Source organism: Salvelinus fontinalis, chromosome 14 (genome assembly GCF_029448725.1).
Source record: "Salvelinus fontinalis isolate EN_2023a chromosome 14, ASM2944872v1, whole genome shotgun sequence".
Classification (NCBI taxonomy): Eukaryota; Metazoa; Chordata; class Actinopteri; order Salmoniformes; family Salmonidae; genus Salvelinus; species Salvelinus fontinalis.
The window spans coordinates 22,435,658-22,454,689 of NC_074678.1; the positions used below are offsets into that span (position 1 = coordinate 22,435,658).

Sequence of the window (19,032 nt, forward strand, 5' to 3'; positions counted from 1 at the left end):
GTGTTGGAGGGCCAGTAGGAGGCACTCTTTCCTCTGGTCTAAAAAATATCCCAATGCCCCAGGGCAGTGATTGGGGACACTGCCCTGTGTAGGGTGCCGTCTTTCGGATGGGACGTGAAACGGGTGTCCTGACTCTCTGAGGTCATTAAAGATCCCATGGCACTTATCGTAAGAGTAGGGGTGTTAACCCCGGTGTCCTGGCTAAATTCCCAATCTGGCCCTCAAACCATCATGGTCACCTAATAATCCCCAGTTTACAATTGGCTCATTCATCCCCCTCCTCTCCCCTGTAACTACTCCCCAGGTCGTTGCTGCAAATGAGAACGTGTTCTCAGTCAACTTACCTGGTAAAATAACGGTAAAATAAATAAATAAAATAAATAAATAAAAATAGACACTACCATGACAACATAACCAACAAAAACGGGTCACAACTCCTGCAGCTCTGCTGGACGCTTGGTATGTACATAGTCAATGGTAGGCTTCGAGGGGACTCCTATGGTAGGTACACATATAGGTCATCTCTTGGCAGTAGTACTGCAGACTACTTTATCACTGACCTCAACCCAGAGTATCTTACAGCGTTCACAGTTAGTCCATTGACACCCCTATCAGACCACAGCAAAATCACACTCTACTTGAACAGAGCTTTGCTCAATCATGAGGCATCAAAGCCAAGGGAACTGAATAATATTAAGAAATGCAATAGCAGGAAGGAAAGTAGTGTGGAAATCTACCAAAAAAACAATTGGTCAACAACAAATTCAATCCCTTCCAGACAATTTCCTGGACAAAATGTTTCACTCTAATAGTGAAAGTGTAAACTTGCCAGTAGAAAATCTAAAGAGTATATTTGACCTTTCAGCTTCCCTATCAAATCTAAAAATGTCAAGTAGACAACCTAAGAAAATTAACAACAATGACAATTGGTTTGATGAAGAATGCAGGAAGGAAATTGAGAAACTTATCCAACTAACACCTTCACTATGGTGAATCACTAAAACAATACAGAAATACACTACGGAAAAAGAAGGAACAGCAAGTCAGAAATCAGTTCAATGTAATTGAAGAATCCATAGACTCTAACACTTCTGGAAAAACACTAAACAAACAACAAAATGAAGAGTTATATATCCAAAATGGAGATGTATGGATAAATCACTTCCCCAATCATTTTGGCTCTATAACAAGGAACAAGGAACAAACAGCAAAAACATATACATGATCAAATACAAATCTTAGAATCAACTATTAAAGACTACCAGAACCCACTCGATTCTCCAAACACATTGAATGAACTACAGGACAAAATATGAACCCTCCAACCCAAAAAGGCCTGTGGGATTGATGGTATCCTAAATAAATGATAAAATATACAGACCACAAATTCCAATTGACTAACTCTTCAACATCACCCTCAGCTCTGGCATATTCCCCATTATTTGGAACCAAGGACTGATCCCCCCAATCCACAAAAGTGGAGACACATTAGACACCAATAACTACCGCAGGATATGCGTCAACAGCAACCTTGGGAAAATCCTCTGCATTATCATTAAAAGCAGACTCATACATTTCCTCAGTGAAAGCAATATACTGAGCTAATGTCAAATTGGCTATTTACCAAATTACCGTACGACAGACCACGTATTCACCCTGCACACCCTAATTGACAAAAAAACAAACCATAAACAAAGGCAAAGTCTTCTCATGCATTGTTGATTTCAAAAAAGCTTTCGACTCAATTTGGCATGAGGGCCTGCTATACAAATTGATGGAAAGTGGTGTTGGGGTGAAAACATACAACATTACAAAATCCATGTACACAAACAACAAGTGTGCGGTTAAAATTGGCAAAAAACTCACACATTTCATTCCACAGAGCCGGGGTCTGAGACAGAGATGCAGCTTAAGCCACACCCTCTTCGACATATACAGTGGGGCAAAAAAGTATTTAGTCAGCCATTAATTGTGCAAGTTCTCCCACTTAAAAAGATGAGAGAGGCCTGTAATTTTCATCATAGGTACACTTCAACTATGACAGACAAAATGAGAAAAAAAATCCAGAAAATCACATTGTAGGATTTTTTATTAATTTATTTGCAAATTATGGTGGAAAATAAGTATTTGGTCACCTACAAACAAGCAAGATTTCTGGCTCTCACAGACCTGTAACTTCTTCTTTAAGAGGCTCCTCTGTCCTCCACTCGTTACCTGTATTAATGGCACCTGTTTGAACTTGTTATCAGTATAAAAGACACCTGTCCACAACTTCAAACAGTCACACTCCAAACTCCACTATGGCCAAGACCAAAGAGCTGTCAAAGGACACCAGAAACAAAATTGTAGACCTGCACCAGGTTGGGAAGACTGAATCTGCAATAGGTAAGCAGCTTGGTTTGAAGAAATCAACTGTGGGGGCAATTATTAGGAAATGGAAGACATACAAGACCACTGATAATCTCCTTCGATCTGGGGCTCCACACAAGATCTCACCCCGTGGGGTCAAAATGATCACAAGAACAGTGCTGTAGACCCCAGGGCCTACAGCAGCACATAGATCTTCTGCACAGATTCTGCCAGACCTGGGCCCTGACAGTAAATCTCAGTAAGACAAAAATAATGGTGTTGCAAAAAAATGTCCAGTTGCCAGGACCACAAATATAAATTCCATCTAGACACCCATGCCTTAGAGCACACAAAAACGATACATACCTTGACCTAAAAAGCCGCGCTACAGGTAACTTCCACAAAGCTGTGAACAATCTGAAAGACAAGAGCCTTCTATGCCATCAAAAGGAACTACCGGTATGCCATCAACAATTCAACATACAAAGTAGGATCTGGCTAAAAATACTTGAATCAGTTATGGAAACCCATTGCCCTTCATGGTTGTGAGGTCTGGGGTCCGCTCACCAACCAAGAATTCACAAAATGGAAAAACACCAAATTGAGAATCTGCATGTAGAATTCTGCAAAAAATATCCTCTTTGCACAAAGTAAAACACCAAATATTGCATGCAGAGCAGAATTAGGCCGATACCTGTTAATGATCAAAATCCAGAAAAGAGCCGTTAAATTCTATAACAATCTAAAATGAAGCGATTCCCAAACCTTCCATAACAAAGCCATCACCTACAGAGAAATGAACCTGGAGAAGAGCCCCCGAAGCAAGTTGGCCCTGGGGCTCTGTTCACAAACACAAACAGACCCCACAGAGCCCCAGGACAACAACACAATTAGACCCAACCAAATAATGAAAAAATAAAAAGCTAATTACTTGACATATTGGAAAGAATTTACAAATAAAACAGAGCGAAACAGAGCAAACTATCAATGCCAAAATGCACTTCCTAACCTCCTGCCAAATGTATGACCATATTAGAGGCACTTTTTTCCCTCAGATTACACAGATCCACAAAGAATTCGAAAACAAATCCAAGTTTGATAAACTCCCATATCTACTGGGTGAAATGCCAGTAGTACTGGGTGAAATACCAGTGTGCAATCACAGCAGCAAGATGTTTGACCTGTTGCCACAAGAAAAGGGAAAACAGTGATGAACAAACACCATTGTGAATACAACCTATATTTATGTTTATTTATTTTCCCTTTTGTACTTTAACAGTTTGCTCATCATTACAACAATGTATATGTACATAATATGACATTTGAAATGTCTTTATTCTTTTGGAACTTTTGTGAGTTTAATGTTTACTGTACATTTTTAATTGTTTATTTCACTTTTGTTAAGTATCTATTTCACTTGCTTTGGCAATATAAATATAAAGCCCTTAAAATTGGAGAGAGAGAGAGAGAGAGAGAGAGAGAGACGGAGACGGGGAGAGACGGAGACAGGGAGAGACGGAGAGACCGGGAGAGGCAGAGACAGGGACAGACGGAGAGACGGAGACAGGGAGTGAAGGAGAGACGGAGAGAATGAGAGATGGAGAGATGAAGAGATGGTGAGAGACGGGACAGGGAGAGACAGAGACAGGGAGAGACGGAGAGACGGAGACAGGGAGAGACGGAGAGGCGGAAGGACGAAGAGACGGAGACAGGGAGAGACAGAGACAGAGAGACGGAGACAGGGAGAGATGGAAACAGGGAGAGACTGAGAGACGGAGAGACAGAAAGATGGAGACAGCGACAGGGAGAGACGGAGAGATGGAGACAGGGAGAGACGGAGACAGGGAGACAGAGAGAGACGGAGAGGCGGAAAGACGAAGAGACGGAGACAGGGAGAGACGGAAACAGGGAGAGACGGAGACAGGGAGACAGGGAGACAGGGAGAGATGGAGAGACAGAGAGATGGAGACAGAGACAGGGAGAGACGGAGAGAGGGAGAGACAGGGACAGAGAGAGGGCGAGATTGAGAGAGGGCGAGAGAGACAGAGAGAGACCGAGAGAGGCAGAGACAGCGAGAGAGAGAGAGGGAAAGACAGAAAGAGGGAGAGACAGAGACAGCGAGAGGGAGAGACATAGAGAGGGAGAGGGAGAGACAGGGACAGAGAGATGGAGAGGGAGAGAGAGAGAGAGATACGGAGAGACAGAGAGACGGATAGAGAGAGACGGAGAGAGGGAGAGACCGAGAGAGAGAGGGAGAGACCGAGAGAGAGAGGGAGAGACCGAGAGAGAGAGGGAGAGACCGAGAGAGAGAGGGAGAGACCGAGAGAGAGAGGGAGAGACCGAGAGAGAGAGGGAGAGACCGAGAGAGAGAGGGAGAGACCGAGAGAGAGAGGGAGAGACCGAGAGAGAGAGGGAGAGACCGAGAGAGAGAGGGAGAGACCGAGAGAGAGAGGGAGAGACCGAGAGAGAGAGGGAGAGACGGAGAGACGGAGAGAGGGAGAGAGGGAGAGACGGAGAGACGGAGAGAGGGAGAGAGGGAGAGACGGAGAGAGGGAGAGACGGAGAGAGGGAGAGACGGAGAGAGGGAGAGACAGAGGTAGAGACAGATAGAGGGAGAGTGAAGAAGAGCAGGACATGGCTGGTCTTCTTCATAGCAGGTACCTGAGAGTAGCAGGGCCCACCCCGAGAGCTCACAGCGGCCCACCAGCTTTGTTATAGTCTGGTTCAGCTTCTGTTATTACCACAGGCCTCCTCCCAGACACACACAGCAAACAGACAGAACTCACAACTCTCCCTCTTATGTAGGCTAAGGCCCGTGTGTGTGTGTGTTTACAACTAGGTGATGTGTACTCTGTCCATGTTTATGTGCGAGTGTGTATGTCTGGGTGTGTACAGTATAGGCACGTGTGGGCACGTCTATGTTTGTGGGCATGCCTGTTAGTGTACAGTATGTGCACCATTTACAGTCATTGGTGTGGACGTGTGTATGTGCTTCAGCTCAGGTACTGAAGGACCTTTGTGACAGTCAGGTATATCCCCTTTGGAAGGCTATGGAGCGTGTCATGGAAACTGTCTCAGTACCTGCTGGGTTTTCACATGACTGCCAACCACACACACAGATGGAGAGGTGTACTATAGGTTATAGAGAACATCACACACTATAGAAAAGGTTCTCTCTTATGACATACTTTGTGCTCGATTAGTCAATGTCCATTACAGTACACTACATTGATGCTCAGTGAATTGAAACCCAATAAGGTTAGTTGATGTCAGTCAATGTCCTGTCGGATTATCTATAACATCATCAGCCAAAGTGATAGCCAATCAGGAGTTGCTTCAGAAAAATGGTCCATAAGGGTGCCAAAAAGATGGCTGTTGCCAGGGTGACGTAGTCCTTGGATGCCAGTCGTCTCTGCCCATCTGTTCAGGATGGTGTGCCAGGGGAAACCGCCTGTCTCAGAGTTGACGTAGTGATACTACAGTCCCAACCTACCTCTCATGAACACGGCATACTGTTTAAATGTACACACAGTGTATTTTGAGAGGTATTTGAAACTGTATGTATTTCAGATGTAGGATCTTGTCACGTTGTATAAATGATTGGAGACAGGCGCAGGTATACGTAATAGGGGGTTTTAATACTCCACCAAAAATACAACATGCCATGAAAAGGCACGGGGACGAAGCCCAAAACAAACACGTATACAAAACACAGGGATGTAACCCAAACAAAAGAGCGAGGTAAAACCGCTAATAAATACAAGGGACGAGACCCGCAACACACTAGGCGGGGTGAGACCCGTAATAACAAATGCACAACAATACATGGGACGAGATCCGTAATAACAAGTGCACAATACACGCAGCACGAAAGCCGAAACAACAAAGCACAGGTACTCACAGACCAACGGACATGGGAACAATAACCAACAAGACAATGGTGAACAAAGGGCACATATATACAACTACTAATCAGGGGAATTGGAATCAGGTGTGCGTAATGAGACAGTTCAGTGACGCCTAGAGGCCGGTGACCTCCAAGACTGGTGCACGGAATGAGCAGCAGTACCTGTGAGAGATCTTAATTTGAACCAGTTTGCTACAGCAGGAAAATGATTCTGCAGCAATGGGAAATGTGGATTATTATGTGGATTATAATTCATGGAAATGTTCTTCAGGGGTTGATACATTTTTAATGTCGGACGTTTTAAAGTGGAAATTACAAACTTTAGAAGCCTTTTTAAAGCTCAAATACACTACAAGTTTGCATTTCCTGCTGTGCAGGAACATTCTCAGCAAACAGTGATCAAATTCGGGTCCTGTTTCTGTATGTCCCACACAGTACACATGTATTGAATCTGAATAGCTGCAGACAGTAAAGTGTGTGCCATAGATTATTTCTCTCTCTGTGTGTTTGGTGTTGGGATAAGGAGTATTGATGTTTCTGTAGCCAGAGAGAAAATGAGTTTCTCAGTAGTTGGATATCAGTCTTCTCTGCCAGAAGAGAAACATCTACATCAAAAGGAGTGAAATGAGAAAAGAGTCATTAGTTCTGATGCTATTCTCACAGTGGCTGGATTGCTGCTCAGTATTTCACTGCTTTGTGTGTGTGTGTGTGTGTGTGTGTGTGTGTGTGTGTGTGTGTGTGTGTGTGTGTGTGTGTGTGTGTGTGTGTGTGTGTGTGTCTGCCTGCCTGCCTGCCTGCCTGCCTGCCTGCTTATGTTCATATGCAACACCAAGTCCTCTAGCTCATCTCACAGAATACAAAGATTATGAACAGCTTCCAGCTTGAAACAATATCAATGCCGCTCTCTGTCTCTCTATACAGCTCCATGGACCTCTACATTCAGTGAAATTCACCTGATCCCCCACAGCACCAAACCAAGCCTCCCTCGGCCAAACTTAGCCCCGCCCTGTTCATGAGTAGCCAGGAGGAGGTGCCTGAGATTGCCATGGCAATGGCGATGGCATCATCACCCCCACCACAACCACCCCCACCACAACCACCACCACCTGCCATGATTGGCTACGGCGGCCTGGAGTCACCTCCCCCTGACCTGTGCCAGACGTGCGGCCAGAGACACCTGATAGAGGAGAATCATGAGTACCTGTACCGAGACGAGGTGGACGATGACCTCATGTGTCATATCTGTCTGCAGCCACTCATCAGGCCGCTGGACACGCCCTGCGGACACACCTACTGCCAGGAGTGTCTGACCAGCTTCCTGCTGGAGAGTGACTTCTGCCCCGTGGACCGCACCCATCTCATGCTGCAGAACTGCCGCAAATCCAGCCTGCTGGTGCACAAGCTACTGGACAAGGTGGCCGTGGCCTGCCCCTTCTCTGACCACTGCACCGATACACTGCCCCGAGGAGAGTTGGGGGCTCACATCAAGAACAGGTAGGTCCCGTACCCAAACACACCCTAACCCACTATGTACTGGATTAACATTTCTACTGTAATAACATTTACCCCAACACACCGTAACCCAATATCTACTGTAATAACATATTACCCCAACACACCCTAACCCACTATGTACTGGATTAACATTTCTACTGTAATAACATATTACCCCAACACACTCTAACACAATATCTACTGTAATAACATATTACCCCAACACACTCTAACACAATATCTACTGTAATAACATATTACCCCAACACACCGTAACCCACTATCTACTGTAATAACATATTACCCCAACACACCCTAACACAATATCTACTGTAATAACATATTACCCCAACACACCCTAACACAATATCTACTGTAATAACATATTTCCCCAACACACCCTAACACAATATCTACTGTAATAACATATTACCCCAGCACACCCTAACACAATATCTACTGTAATAACATATTACCCCAACACACCCTAACACAATATCTACTGTAATAACATATTACCCCAACACACCCTAACCCACTATCTACTGTAATAACATATTACCCCAACACACCCTAAACCACTATCTACTGTAATAACATATTACCCCAACACACCCTAACACAATATCTACTGTAATAACATATTACCCCAACACACCGTAACCCACTATCTACTGTAATAACATATTTCCCCAACACACCCTAACACAATATCTACTGTAATAACATATTACCCCAGCACACCCTAACACAATATCTACTGTAATAACATATTACCCCAACACACCCTAACACAATATCTACTGTAATAACATATTACCCCAACACACCCTAACCCACTATCTACTGTAATAACATATTACCCCAACACACCCTAAACCACTATCTACTGTAATAACATATTACCCCAACACACCCTAACACAATATCTACTGTAATAACATATTACCCCAGCACACCCTAACACACTATCTACTGTAATAACATATTACCCCAACACACCCTAACACAATATCTACTGTAATAACATATTACCCCAACACACCCTAACACAATATCTACTGTAATAACATATTACCCCAACACACCCTAACACAATATCTACTGTAATAACATATTACCCCAACACACCCTAACACAATATCTACTGTAATAACATATTACCCCAACACACCCTAACACAATATCTACTGTAATAACATATTACCCCAGCACACCGTAACCCACTATCTACTGTAATAACATATTACCCCAGCACACCGTAACCCACTATCTACTGTAATAACATATTACCCCAACACACCCTAACACAATATCTACTGTAATAACATATTACCCCAACACACCCTAACACAATATCTACTGTAATAACACATTACCCCAGCACACCGTAACCCACTATCTACTGTAATACCATATTACCCCAGCACACCGTAACCCACTATCTACTGTAATAACATATTACCCCAACACACCCTAACACAATATCTACTGTAATAACATATTACCCCAGCACACCGTAACCCACTATCTACAGTAATACCATATTACCCCAACACACCCTAACACAATATCTACTGTAATAACATATTACCCCAACACACCCTAACACAATATCTACTGTAATAACATATTACCCCAGCACACCGTAACCCACTATCTACTGTAATAACATATTACCCCAACACACCCTAACACAATATCTACTGTAATAACATATTACCCCAACACACCCTAACACAATATCTACTGTAATAACACATTACCCCAACACACCCTAACACAATATCTACTGTAATAACATATTACCCCAACACACCCTAACACAATATCTACTGTAATAACATATTACCCCAACACACCCTAACACAATATCTACTGTAATAACATATTACCCCAGCACACCGTAACCCACTATCTACTGTAATAACATATTACCCCAACACACCCTAACACAATATCTACTGTAATAACATATTACCCCAACACACCCTAACACAATATCTACTGTAATAACATATTACCCCAGCACACCCTAACACACTATCTACTGTAATAACATATTACCCCAACACACCCTAACACAATATCTACTGTAATAACATATTACCCCAACACACCCTAACACAATATCTACTGTAATAACATATTACCCCAACACACCCTAACACAATATCTACTGTAATAACATATTACCCCAACACACCCTAACACAATATCTACTGTAATAACATATTACCCCAACACACCCTAACACAATATCTACTGTAATAACATATTACCCCAGCACACCGTAACCCACTATCTACTGTAATACCATATTACCCCAGCACACCGTAACCCACTATCTACTGTAATAACATATTACCCCAACACACCCTAACACAATATCTACTGTAATAACATATTACCCCAGCACACCGTAACCCACTATCTACTGTAATAACATATTACCCCAACACACCGTAACCCACTATCTACTGTAATAACATATTACCCCAGCACACCGTAACCCACTATCTACTGTAATAACATATTACCCCAGCACACCGTAACCCACTATCTACTGTAATAACATATTAGCCCAACACACCCTAACACAATATCTACTGTAATAACATATTACCCCAACACACCCTAACACAATATCTACTGTAATAACATATTACCCCAACACACCCTAACACAATATCTACTGTAATAACATATTACCCCAGCACACCGTAACCCACTATCTACTGTAATAACATATTACCCCAGCACACCGTAACCCACTATCTACTGTAATAACATATTACCCCAACACACCCTAACACAATATCTACTGTAATAACATATTACCCCAACACACCCTAACACAATATCTACTGTAATAACATATTACCCCAGCACACCGTAACCCACTATCTACTGTAATAACATATTAGCCCAACACACCCTAACACAATATCTACTGTAATAACATATTACCCCAGCACACCGTAACCCACTATCTACTGTAATAACATATTACCCCAGCACACCGTAACCCACTATCTACTGTAATAACATATTAGCCCAACACACCTTAGCCCACTGCACTGATACCCTGCCTCAAGGAGAGATGGAGGCTCACATCAAGAACAGGTAGCAGAAACACTGAAAACCCCAACATGCATTTACACACTTGAAGAGGAGTGTGTAAATGTCTCTCTAAATGTCTCTCAGTCTCTCTACTGTAAGAGCAGAGAGACTTCCTCACCCACTGTATACACAGAGTGACTATACTGTATGTTTTCCTAAATATGGTTAAATATTGCAGCACCCATAATAACTGCTGCAGGTGTTTTTGTGTGTTCTGTTGTCCTCATCTGCTCCTCTCTCTCAGGGCTCATAATGTTGTTGTGATAAAACTGTGTTGACCTCCAGTTAACATGCACACCAAACATCCATATTGTCCCCCCCCTCCAGTTAACATACACACCAAACATCCCTATTGTCCCCCCCTCCAGTTAACATACACACCAAACATCCCTATTGTCCCCCCCCCCCCTCCAGTTAACATGCACACCAAACATACATATTGTCCCACCCTCCAGTTAACATACACACCAAACATCCCTATTGCCCCCCCCCCCCTCCAGTTAACATACACACCAAACATCCCTATTGTCCCCCCCCCTCCAGTTAACATACACACCAAACATCCCTATTGTCCCCCCCCTCCAGTTAACATGCACACCAAACATCCATATTGTCCCCCCCTCCAGTTAACATACACACCAAACATCCCTATTGTCCCCCCCCCCCCTCCAGTTAACATACACACCAAACATCCCTATTGTCCCCCCCTCCAGTTAACATACACACCAAACATCCCTATTGTCCCCCCCCCCTCCAGTTAACATACACACCAAACATCCCTATTGTCCCCCCCCTCCAGTTAACATGCACACCAAACATCCCTATTGTCCCCCCCCTCCAGTTAACATGCACACCAAACATCCCTATTGTCCCCCCCCTCCAGTTAACATACACACCAAACATCCCTATTGTCCCCCCCCCCTCCAGTTAACATACACACCAAACATCCCTATTGTCCCCCCTCCAGTTAACATGCACACCAAACATCCCTATTGTCCCCCCCCCTCCAGTTAACATACACACCAAACATCCCTATTGTCCCCCCCCTCCAGTTAACATGCACACCAAACATCCATATTGTCCCCCCCTCCAGTTAACATACACACCAAACATCCCTATTGTCCCCCCCCCCTCCAGTTAACATACACACCAAACATCCCTATTGTCCCCCCCCCCCTCCAGTTAACATACACACCAAACATCCCTATTGTCCCCCCCTCCAGTTAACATACACACCAAACATCCCTATTGTCCCCCCCCCCTCCAGTTAACATACACACCAAACATCCCTATTGTCCCCCCCCTCCAGTTAACATGCACACCAAACATCCCTATTGTCCCCCCCCTCCAGTTAACATGCACACCAAACATCCCTATTGTCCCCCCCTCCAGTTAACATACACACCAAACATCCCTATTGTCCCCCCCCCCCCCTCCAGTTAACATACACACCAAACATCCCTATTGTCCCCCCTCCAGTTAACATGCACACCAAACATCCCTATTGTCCCCCCCCTCCAGTTAACATGCACACCAAACATCCCTATTGTCCCCCCCTCCAGTCAACATACACACCAAACATCCCTATTGTCCCCCCCCCCCCTCCAGTTAACATACACACCAAACATCCCTACTGTCCCCCCTCCAGTTAACATATACACCAAACATCCCTATTGTCCCCCCCCCCCCCCTCCAGAGAACATACACACCAAACATCCCTATTGTCCCCCCCCCCCTCCAGTTAACATACACACAAAACATCCCTATTGTCCCCCCCCTCCAGTTAACATACACACCAAACATCCCTATTGTCCCCCCCCTCCAGTTAACATACACACCAAACATCCCTATTGTCCCCCCCCCCCTCCAGTTAACATACACACCAAACATCACTATTGTCCCCCCCCTCCAGTTAACATGCACACCAAACAACCCTATTGTCCCCCCCCCTCCAGTTAACATGCACACCAAACATCCCTATTGTCCCCCCCTCCAGTTAACATACACACCAAACATCCCTATTGTCCCCCCCCCCCCTCCAGTTAACATACACACCAAACATCCCTATTGTCCCCCCCTCCAGTTAACATGCACACCAAACATCCCTATTGTCCCCCCCCCCCCCTCCAGTTAACATACACACCAAACATCCCTACTGTCCCCCCTCCAGTTAACATATACACCAAACATCCCTATTGCCCCCCCCCTCCAGTTAACATACACACCAAAAATCCCTATTGTCCCCCCCCTCCAGTTAACATACACACCAAACATCCCTATTGTCCCCCCCCCTCCAGTTAACATACACACCAAACATCCCTATTGTCCCCCCCCCCCTCCAGTTAACATACACACCAAACATCCCTATTGTCCCCCCCCTCCAGTTAACATACACACCAAACATCCCTATTGTCCCCCCCCTCCAGTTAACATACACACCAAACATCCTTATTGTCCCCCCCCCCCTCCAGTTATCATACACACCAAACATCCCTATTATCCCCCCCCCCCCTCCAGTTAACATACACACAGAACATCCCTCATGTCCCCCCCCCTCCAGTTAACATACACACCAAACATCCCTATTGTCCCCCCCCCCTCCAGAGAACATACACACCAAACATCCCTATTGTCCCCCCCCCCCTCCAGTTAACATACACACAAAACATCCCTATTGTCCTCCCCCTCCAGTTAACATACACACCAAACATCCCTATTGTCCCCCCCCCTCCAGTTAACATACACACAAAACATCCCTATTGTCCCCCCCCTCCAGTTAACATACACACCAAACATCCCTATTGTCCCCCCCCCCTCCAGTTAACATACACACCAAACATCCCTATTGTCCCCCCCCCCCTCCAGTTAACATACACACCAAACATCACTATTGTCCCCCCCCCTCCAGTTAACATACACACCAAACATCCCTATTGTCCCCCCCCCCCCCTCCAGCTAACATACACACCAAACATCCCTATTGTCCCCCCCCCCCCCCCCTCCAGTTAACATACACACCAAACATCCCTACTGTCCCCCCTCCAGTTAACATATACACCAAACATCCCTATTGTCCCCCCCTCCAGTTAACATACACACCAAACATCCCTATTGTCCCCCCCCCCTCCAGTTAACATACACACCAAACATCCCTATTGTCCCCCCCCCCCTCCAGTTCACATACACACAGAACATCCCTCATGTCCCCCCCCCCCTCCAGTTAACATACACACAGAACATCCCTCATGTCCCCCCCCCTCCAGTTAACATACACACCAAACATCCCTATTGTCCCCCCCCCCCCTCCAGAGAACATACACACCAAACATCCCTATTGTCCCCCCCCCTACAGTTAACATACACACAAAACATCCCTATTGTCCCCCCCTTCCAGTTAACATACACACCAAACATCCCTATTGTCCCCCCCCTCCAGTTAACATACACACCAAACATCACTATTGTACCCCCCCCCTCCAGTTAACATACACACCAAACATCCCTATTGTCCCCCCCCCCCCCCTCCAGCTAACATACACACCACACATCCCTATTGTCCCCCCCCCCCCCTCCAGTTAACATACACACCAAACATCCCTATTGTCCCCCCCTCCAGTTAACATACACACCAAACATCCCTATTGTCCCCCCCCCCTCCAGTTAACATACACACCAAACATCCCTATTGTCCCCCCCCCCCCTCCAGTTCACATACACACAGAACATCCCTCATGTCCCCCCCCCCCCTCCAGTTAACATACACACAGAACATCCCTCATGTCCCCCCCCCTCCAGTTAACATACACACCAAACATCCCTATTGTCCCCCCCCCCCCCTCCAGAGAACATACACACCAAACATCCCTATTGTCCCCCCCCCTACAGTTAACATACACACAAAACATCCCTATTGTCCCCCCCTTCCAGTTAACATACACACCAAACATCCCTATTGTCCCCCCCCCTCCAGTTAACATACACACCAAACATCACTATTGTACCCCCCCCCTCCAGTTAACATACACACCAAACATCCCTATTGTCCCCCCCCCCCCCCCTCCAGCTAACATACACACCACACATCCCTATTGTCCCCCCCCCCCCCTCCAGTTAACATACACACCAAACATCCCTATTGCCCCCCCCCCCCCTCCAGTTAACATACACGCCAAACATCCCTATTGTCCCCCCCCCTCCAGTTAACATACACACCAAACATCCCTATTGTCCCCCCCCCCCTCCAGTTAACATACACACCAAACATCCCTATTGTTTCCCCCCCTCCAGTTAACATGCACACCAAACATCCCTATTGTCCCCCCCCCTCCAGGTAACATACACACCAAACATCCCTATTGTCCCCCCCTCCAGTTAACATACACACCAAACATCCCTATTGTCCCCCCCCCCCCTCCAGTTAACATACACACCAAACATCCCTATTGTCCCCCCCCCCTCCAGTTAACATACACACCAAACATCCCTATTGTCCCCCCCCTCCAGTTAACATACACACCAAAAATCCTTATTGTCCCCCCCCCCCTCCAGTTATCATACACACCAAACATCCCTATTATCCCCCCCCCCCTCCAGTTAACATACACACAGAACATCCCTATTGTCCCCCCCCCCCCCCCTCCAGCTAACATACACACCACACATCCCTATTGTCCCCCCCCCCCCTCCAGTTAACATACACACCAAACATCCATATTGTCCCCCCCCCTCCAGTTAACATACACACCAAACATCCCTATTGCCCCCCCCCCCCTCCAGTTAACATACACGCCAAACATCCCTATTGTCCCCCCCCCCCCCTCCAGTTAACATACACACCAAACATCCCTATTGTCCCCCCCCCCCCCCTCCAGTTAACATACACACCAAACATCCCTATTGTTTCCCCCCCTCCAGTTAACATGCACACCAAACATCCCTATTGTCCCCCCCCCTCCAGTTAACATACACACCAAACATCCCTATTGTCCCCCCCTCCAGTTAACATACACACCAAACATCCCTATTGTCCCCCCCCCTCCAGTCCCAGGGGGAGAGAGTACACTCCTCACCCTGGCTCTTTCATCTGAACCAGCCTAGCCCCTCTGTTTACATATCATTAAAGAGCCAGAGGTTTGACTGCTTGTTGTTCAGTGTCTGGGCTCCTCACTTCATTAGCGTGCGTTAACACACTGTTAGCCCAGAGGCCTGGGAGATAATCACAAGTGCATCTCCATAGCTATGCACTACTACAGTACAACAATGTGTTTCCCATTGAACTGAATATTGATAGTGATTGCATAAACCACCTCTATCTACTGATGCTGCAATCCCCTCAAAGTTTACCACCTTTCTCTTCCCTTCTCCTCCCCCATATTCATCCTCTGGTGTCCTGGGTCTCCCACTTACTTCTCCCTCCTCCCTTTTCTCTCTCTATCTCTCCCTAGGCTCCCAGGTTTCCTCTCCGTTTCTTTCATGGTGTGTGAGTGTTGTATTACGGTGTGTGGAGGTGATGTGATGTGAGTGGGCTGGGGGTCTCTGGGGACCAGCTCCTCTCTGGGATAGTCAGGAGGAGTCAGGAGGCGTTATTTATCTGTGGAGGGGAGAGGCTACGTCCTAGGGGGAAGATAAGACGCACTCTGTCTTGACTGGGGATGCCCATCCAGCCGGATTCACACTCTTCATAAGGTCATACTGGTAGTAGAACTTTGGTCCTGTCTGCTTGTGGTTGTGGTTGTGCGTTTTCGGTTCAGTGTTTGTGGTCTTGTGTTTGTGGTTGTGTTTGCGGTCCAGTAATTGTGGTTGTGTCCTTGTGGTCATGCAGGATCGCAAGTATGTGTTATGTTTATGATGCAGTGTTTAATGTCGTAAGTCATTAGGTGTGTGTTTATGGTGCAGTGTTTAATGTCGTAAGTCATTAGGTGTGTGTTTATGGTGCAGTGTTTAATGTCGTAAGTCATTAGGTGTGTGTTTATGATGCAGTGTTTAATGTCGTAAATCATTAGGTGTGTGTTTATGGTTGTCACGTTCCTGACCTATTTATGTTAGTTTGTTATGTGTGTTAGTTGGTCAGGACGTGAGGTTGGGTGGGCATTCTATGTTTTCTGTTTCTGTGATGGTTTTGGGTTGCCTGGTATGGCTCTTAATTAGAGGCAGGTGTTTGGCGTTCCTCTAATTAAGAGTCATATTTAGGTAGGCGTTGTCACAGTGTTCGTTGTGGGTGATTGTCTTCCGTGTCTGTGTAATTGTTTGCACCATACGGGACTGTTTCGGTTTGTGTAGTCTAATTGTCCTATTCGTGCGTTCTTCTTGTTTTATGTGAGTTCGTCGTATAGGTCTGTCTACACCGTTTGTTATTTTTGTTAGTTTATTAAAGTTCGTGTTTTTTCGTTAATAAAATGTCATTTCACTACGCTGCGCCTTGGTTCCCTCAATACTCCTCCTCTTCCGAAGATGAAGAGGAGGAGGACCGCCGTTACAATGGTGCAGTGTTTAATGTCGTAAGTCATTAGGTGTGTTTATGGTGCAGTGTTTAATGTCGTAAATCATTAGGTGTGTGTTTATGGTGCAGTGTTTAATGTCGTAAGTCATTAGGTGTGTGTTTATGGTGCAGTGTTTAATGTCGTAAGTCATTAGGTGTGTGTTTATGGGCAGGTGTTATAGCCTGTGTTTTGCTTACAAATAATTTTACATTGAGTTTTCCATGTAAGTTTATAAAGTGCCTTTCCCAGTGAAAATATGTGAACTATTTGTACTTTGGCGTGTGTGTAGTTACAATGATTGTGTTTAGATTTTGCTGCTATTCTCTTTTTATTATCCATGCATAGTCACTTTAACTCTACCTCAATTACCTCAAGTAACCGGTGCCCCCACACATTGACTCTGTACCGGTATCCCCTGTATTTAGCCTCGGATTTGTTATTTTACTGCTGCTCTATTTGTTACTTTTATTTCGTATTTTTTTACTTATCTATTTTTTACTTAACACATATTTTCTTAAAACTGCATTGTTGGTTAAGGGCTTGTAAGTAAGCATTTCACTGTAAGGTCTACTACACCTGTTGTATTCGGCTCATGTGACAAATAACATTTGATTTGATTTGATTGTTGTATTTGTCGGTTCATATTTCGGACAGGCCATTGGGTTGTTAGCTTGTCCAGGCAGGTGTGCATTGATTCCTCCCATGTTTGGTGGTGCTATGCCTGTAGCCTGTTTTTTCATGCCTCTCAGTATACGTACACGCCGTTTGGGGAGTGCTGTCTACATAATGTGGGATTGGAGAGGGATTTGTCTAAATTCAGATTACCCCGTAAAAGTCAAGTAAATAACTTTGTCAAAGCATGTGATAAACAGAAAGTTACAAATCCCTTTGCGTGCCAATGCGTTTTGCGAGTTGAGTATTGGTGAGATTTAGGTCATTGTTTTGTGTTCATACATGGTGAGAATCCCCAAAAGTACCCAGTATAGTCCACTATGGGCCCTGGTCAAAAGTAGTGCACTATAAAGGGAATAGGGTGCCATTTGGGACACAGTGTGACCCTGTGGACATGAAAATAGATTTGATTCTTGTCTGTCAATATGGATAGCCAGTTCTAGAGGATGTGTGCTTGAATGCTTGGGTCTGTGTGCATGTGTATGTACTGAATGCTTACGTGCAGACCTGTGTGTTTGTGTTGTGTATGTACTGAATGCTTAGGTGCAGGCCTGTGTGTTTGTGTTGTGTATGTACTGAATGCTTACGTGCAGACCTGTGTGTTTGTGTTGTGTATGTACTGAATGCTTACGTGCAGGCCTGTGTGTTTGTGTTGTGTATGTACTGAATGCTTACGTGCAGACCTGTGTGTTTGTGTTGTGTATGTACTGAATGCTTACGTGCAGGCCTGTGTGTTTGTGTTGTGTATGTACTGAATGCTTACGTGCAGACCTGTGTGTTTGTGTTGTGTATGTACTGAATGCTTACGTGCAGACCTGTGTGTTTGTGTTGTGTATGTACTGAATGCTTACGTGCAGGCCTGTGTGTTTGTGTTGTGTATGTACTGAATGCTTACGTGCAGACCTGTGTGTTTGTGTTGTGTATGTACTGAATGCTTACGTGCAGACCTGTGTGTTTGTGTTGTGTATGTACTGAATGCTTACGTGCAGACCTGTGTGTTTGTGTTGT

At 45.3% G+C, this 19,032-nt stretch overlaps 1 protein-coding gene across 2 annotated transcripts in view; it reads left to right on the forward strand.

Annotated features, from left to right (window-relative positions):
- Positions 1 to 19,032, forward strand: part of LOC129869627 (E3 ubiquitin-protein ligase LNX-like) — a 119,675-nt gene that overhangs the window by 8,370 nt on the left and 92,273 nt on the right. For both annotated transcript variants that reach the window (XM_055944212.1, XM_055944213.1), the window contains exon 2: positions 7,178 to 7,750. In XM_055944212.1, coding sequence (XP_055800187.1) covers positions 7,269 to 7,750 — 482 coding nt within the window. In that variant the 5' untranslated portion in view covers positions 7,178 to 7,268. The remainder of the gene's footprint in view (positions 1 to 7,177; positions 7,751 to 19,032) is intronic.